This window comes from Triticum dicoccoides, chromosome 2A (assembly GCF_002162155.2).
Source record: "Triticum dicoccoides isolate Atlit2015 ecotype Zavitan chromosome 2A, WEW_v2.0, whole genome shotgun sequence".
NCBI classification, from domain to species: domain Eukaryota; kingdom Viridiplantae; phylum Streptophyta; class Magnoliopsida; order Poales; family Poaceae; genus Triticum; species Triticum dicoccoides.
The window spans coordinates 4,273,207-4,278,715 of NC_041382.1; the positions used below are offsets into that span (position 1 = coordinate 4,273,207).

Sequence of the window (5,509 nt, forward strand, 5' to 3'; positions counted from 1 at the left end):
ACAAGGCCCAAAAAACTTTCCGAGATGGGATATAGGTTACTGCAGCCCCGGAAAAAATGTCACAAATACATCCCTATGCGAGAGGACCATACTATAGCACTGCCTAAGATAGTTTCTATGACGGGTCTACTTTCCGGTGTGCCCTAGAATACCTACCTTGCCAATATAGGCTTCACTCTGAGCTATCCGAGAATGAGGTCTAAGATAATCCGCCTCATATGGTTTTTTTTTCATGATGGACCTTGTTGGCACACCTTGAAAGCTTTATATGATATAGCTCTTTTTGTGTAGTAGTGAGATGGAGATGATTTAGCTCTTGAGGTTCTCTGCAAATTCGACTGAATTTTTCAACAAAACTCAAAACAATTCTAAGCAAATCATAAATATCCTGGTGACTATTTGATAAAAGTTTTATATCATTTGGATGACAAGCCCAGGAGAATCACCCTTTTGGAATTGTATACTAAATTTGATTCAATTTCAAGTCAGCATATCTATGTCGTAAGTACCCATCCTCTCAATATTGATATCCGACGGGCTGAGGTTTGACTATGAGTCTGGTGCGTATCATTATCATAAAAGTTATGATTTCTCATAAAAACCTCCAAAGGTACATAGACACAAATTCATTGAAAGTCGTGGCTTCATAAAATCCAGTTATAAATCAAACTTCTTGTTCTCCTCATTCGCTCTCCAGCGAGCCATCAAAAGACACCAGGTGTGTGAGAACTTTGATACCATCTTTGTGACTTCACAGTATGGCTGTGGTCCCCATCTATGTCGTGAGCTGAACTATTTAGCCGCCTCCCAAATTAGCCTCGGTCATTGCATGCCGAGGTAGTTTTCGAAACATGGTAACACCCTATTTAGTTTGCCATCAAACCAAACGTGGTAAGAAGTTCCAATAGCATAAGAGATGCATCATACCAGCTGGAGTGAGAAAAGAACAGTCCAACACATTCGGAACCTATGATGTCGACTTCTTGTCTATGCAAAATTCCTGCCTCCAAGACATGGTAAATGTCGACAAGTAAAGGCCCCACCATAACGTAGGACAAATATGTAGAAACCGCATAAAACCAAGCATATCAATTATAAATCTCTTGCTGTATTTTGCATGTACACTATATAAAATCTCTTGCTTGTTGGTTGCTTGGTGCAACAAGAATTTTGCTCCTAGAGACGACCATTGGGCTCTGTTTTCTTGGTGGTGTAGTTGGGGTTGGACACTTGGAAGAACAAGAAAATCAATCAATCTGTCACTCACCGCCGCCAGCGTTGCATCGCATCGTGGGCTCGTGGCCTAGGCGGACCCTCCCAAGCCCCCCAAACCCTCTCTCCATCCGTCTTCCTCGTGCTCTCCGCCCCTCCTCTTCTCCCCTCCCATCCCCACCTCTCTTTATACACGCCCCCGCCCCGAGCTCTCCTCCCCCATTCCGCCGCATTGCGCCAAGCACACGGGCAGAGCGGAACCAGGCAGGGGACAGCCGGCAGCAGATCGTCGAGATAGAGGAGATGGCGGCCGCGTCCTTCACCGCCGCCAAGTTCTTGGCGCCGGTGGCCGCGAGATCCGGCGGCGACAGGGCGCGGCCCTCCCCCGCGCCGTCCGCGTTCGCCGTGCGCCCGCTCCGCCGCGGGCCCGCGCGCCGCCTCGGCTCCGTGATGGCCGTCTCCTCCGACGTGCTCAAGGCCGCGCCCGCCGCCGCCGCGTATCCGGTGAGAATTCGCATCTCTCATCTATTCACCTCCCCAGAGCGAGTGTAAAAAAGCGATCTTGCAGCCCCGAGTGTAAAAATTGGATCTTGGCTTGGGCCGCGTTTACTGCTTTACGATTGGATCCCGGTAGCTGCCGTCTTTAGATTCGTCGAGTGTTCTAGATTTACTTACTGCATGACTTAGTTCTAGATAGATTGGTTCAGATTAGCTCGCATAGTTTTCATCCCCAAAGGTTGGACAGTAAGTAATTCGACTACCCAGATGCTAGTCAGTAGCCTACTGAATCTTGTATTGAGAATTCTCTTGTAATCTGAGCACATCCCACGCTTGAAAAGTTCACTTTAGGATTTGCAAGTGCTGCAAAAGTTCTCTGTCTACTGATCCTCTCATGTCAACCTTGTTTTTAGTTAAAAACTGGTACTCGTTAGCAAATTAAAATGTACTGTATCATATAATTTCAGAATTGGAGTACTGTTTAGTTCTTAGATCTAGCTTCCAGTGTGGTAACTGCAGTGAGCCAGTGATGCTTGTATATGAAAAGTTCAGAACCTGAGGTTATCAATTCTTAAATCTTGGAGACTTTTTCATGTTCTGCTTCTCTGTTTCCTTAATTTGAAGTGTACCGCTTTATGCAGGCAGTGACCCGGGAAGAGGCATTGTACCTTTGGTTCTCAATTGTTAAATCTTTGAAATTTTCAGTGTCCAGGCTCTCTGTTTTCCTAATTCAAAGTGTCTCACTGTATATGCAGGCTGTCACACGCGAAGAGGCATTGGAGCTGTACGAGGACATGATCCTTGGCCGTAACTTCGAGGACATGTGCGCACAAATGTACTACCGTGGCAAGATGTTTGGTTTCGTCCATCTTTACAACGGGCAGGAGGCCGTCTCCACCGGCTTCATCAAGCAGCTGAACCAACCCGACTGTGTCGTCAGCACGTACCGTGACCACGTCCACGCGCTGTCCAAGGGTGTCCCGGCCCGTGCAGTCATGGCCGAGCTCTTTGGCAAGGCCACTGGCTGCTGCCGCGGACAGGGTGGTTCCATGCACATGTTCTCTGAACCCCACAACCTCCTTGGAGGTTTTGCCTTCATTGGAGAGGGCATCCCTGTCGCCACTGGCGCCGCCTTTGCCGCTAAGTACCGCCATGAGGTGCTCAAGCAGTCTAGCCCTGACGGGCTTGATGTCACGCTTGCATTCTTTGGGGACGGTACCTGTAACAACGGCCAGTTCTTTGAGTGCCTGAACATGGCTCAGCTGTGGAAGCTTCCGATTATTTTTGTTGTGGAGAACAACCTATGGGCAATCGGGATGTCGCACCTGAGGTCTACTTCAGATCCCGAGATCTGGAAGAAGGGCCCGGCATTCGGAATGCCTGGGGTACACGTCGATGGGATGGACGTCCTGAAGGTCAGGGAGGTGGCTAAGGAGGCAATTGACAGGGCAAGGAGAGGTGAAGGACCAACTCTAGTGGAGTGTGAAACTTACCGGTTCAGAGGCCACTCTCTTGCTGATCCAGATGAACTCAGGAGGCCTGGTAAGGATTACCTTTCTGGTTAATTTTTACTTCACTTTTATTCTAAGTAGTGGCACTGCTGGCATGAAATGACTGATTGACTGCTGGTGCCTAGGCTAACTGCGGAAATAGAAAATGCAAGAAAACCATTTTATTCATGAAGTTTACGGATCTGTTTAGATTGGTTGCCTAGTGACTGAACTGAAGTACTATATATACTAGTAGTACTAAATTTCTTGAGTACAACACCACATACAATATTGCTCATGCAAGTTGTGCCATCCTGTTTGGTGGCATCATAAACATGAGAGCTACATAGGAAGTAAACTTTATGGTGCCAATTGAAATATTGAGCGAAATATTTCCTTTGTTCTTATCATCATCCCAGTCATCTTATCTGACATGTCACCATCCTGATAGGTATGACTAGATTGTCTCATAGTAACTGCATAGAGTATTCAGCACCACTTGTTTTCTTTAAATAAACCTGAATACAGACAGCAAAATCCTCATATGTCAACCTTCTAGTAATAAGCAAATGCCATTCCGTTTCTTTTGCTTATGGGATGTGCTTTAATGAACCTGATACTAGGTATTACCGGTTGTTGACTCATAGGATCTTATATTAGTACTTAAATTGACCCACCTCGTGTTTCCATATCTAGTTTGTAAACATTAACAACTTTACAGTTACATACAACCAATCATAATATTTTGTTCCAGGATGTTTCCCTTTTTATGCAGTTATTCTTAAATCACGTTTGCTCTGTTCATAACTGTTTCAGATAGATTTTCGGTCATAAAGGTGGAAATATGAATTAGTTCGCTAAGTTTGGATCTTACATGACCTAGACCATATACTTGTTTTCGTCTTCAACCTGATTACTATATTTTTCATGGTCTATGTATCTAACATGGAAACAACCACTCTTTTAATCTTGATTTGTGACTATTTTGTACTCTGCATTTCAGTGTATGTCTGCATCTGTACTCTCTTCTCTACTGGATTGTATTACTTCTGACGGCATACTTGATTATCAGCTCCTGCATTGTCAGGCTGCACATACGTCCTCTTTTCTTTGCTAATGTTTGTGCTCTGACTAAATCATCTGATGACCTCGTGCACAGATGAGAAATCTCACTACGCTGCAAGGGACCCCATCACATCCTTGAAGAAGTACATCATCGAGCAGAACCTCGCGTCTGAAGCGGAGCTGAAGAGCATCGAGAAGAAGATTGACGACGTCGTCGAAGAGGCTGTGGAGTTTGCCGACGCGAGCCCGCTGCCCCCACGGAGCCAGCTGCTGGAGAACGTGTTTGCCGATCCCAAGGGCTTCGGCATCGGCCCCGACGGCAAGTACAGGTGCGAGGACCCCAAGTTCACTCAAGGCACGGCGCAAGTCTAAGGACCTCCACCGCAGAAGCAGCTTGTTTACGCCTTGTTTCTCATGTACTACCTCTCTAGCTACCCTCAGCCCCTAGTTTTGTCGAACCCGCTGTCGATTTCTTGTGTTGTTAGAGGTCATATATCACTGTAATTCATTGCTCGCTGTGCTACTGCGCGGCGTCTGATGCCCCCAGTTTTTTTTACCCAAGAAATGTTCCCCAGTTCAGTTGTTGTTCTACAGTAACTCAACATCTATCTGGTTTGTAGTAATTGGTACAGATATTGGAAGAGATGTGAAACATAATAGTATCTGTTGAAACTGCTCTACTGGGTTTGTTTGGGAGATTCCTTTCCTCTGTTGAGCCTCAGCTCATAGCACAAGGCCACACACCCTTCTCACATGCCAGATGATCTACACACACAAATAGGTATCAAACACAACATTGAAAATTCTGTTATATGTGCTGAATTTGTTATCTTTCTTGTCCAAGACCCTAGATCATGTTGCGGCATCATGATCGCTCGCGGTCATGGTAACAAGAGGGACTGACGTCGCCCTCACTGCACGCGACCTAATGCTGCTCAGGAATTGTAATTCGAACTGTACTATTTACTTGAGTCCTGATTGGAATGAAAGTTTGGCGCCTTGAGCGCCTTCCCCCTTTTCTTAAAAAAAAATGCTGCCCCTCTCGACGTCGCCCCATCGCACGTGCCCTAACGCCGCTCCTCCCCTTGTGCCTGAAAGAGAAAATACCCAACTGATTGTGCACTTGAAACAGCTAGAAAGGTAACCGGGTCCTGTCATCGTCCAACATGCCATTAGGGTGCGCAAATACCCCTAACTGATCTTCGCCATGCCATCAACATGGCGCCTAACACTCCCCCTCTTTC

The 5,509-nt window shown here is 46.3% G+C and overlaps 1 protein-coding gene across 2 annotated transcripts in view; it reads left to right on the forward strand.

The window, feature by feature from the left end:
* The window catches only part of LOC119352675 (pyruvate dehydrogenase E1 component subunit alpha-3, chloroplastic-like), an 8,208-nt gene extending 3,263 nt beyond the window's left edge, over positions 1-4,945 (forward strand). Inside the window, exons 3-5 of one of the 2 annotated variants that reach the window (XM_037619256.1) lie at positions 1,569-1,716; positions 2,466-3,252; positions 4,360-4,945. In XM_037619256.1, coding sequence (XP_037475153.1) covers positions 1,569-1,716; positions 2,466-3,252; positions 4,360-4,637 — 1,213 coding nt within the window. In that variant the 3' untranslated portion in view covers positions 4,638-4,945. Of the gene's footprint in view, positions 1-1,352; positions 1,717-2,465; positions 3,253-4,359 lie in introns of those variants that run through there. The other variant, XM_037619255.1, reaches the window with a different exon arrangement.
* Positions 4,946-5,509: the final 564 nt, after the last annotated feature.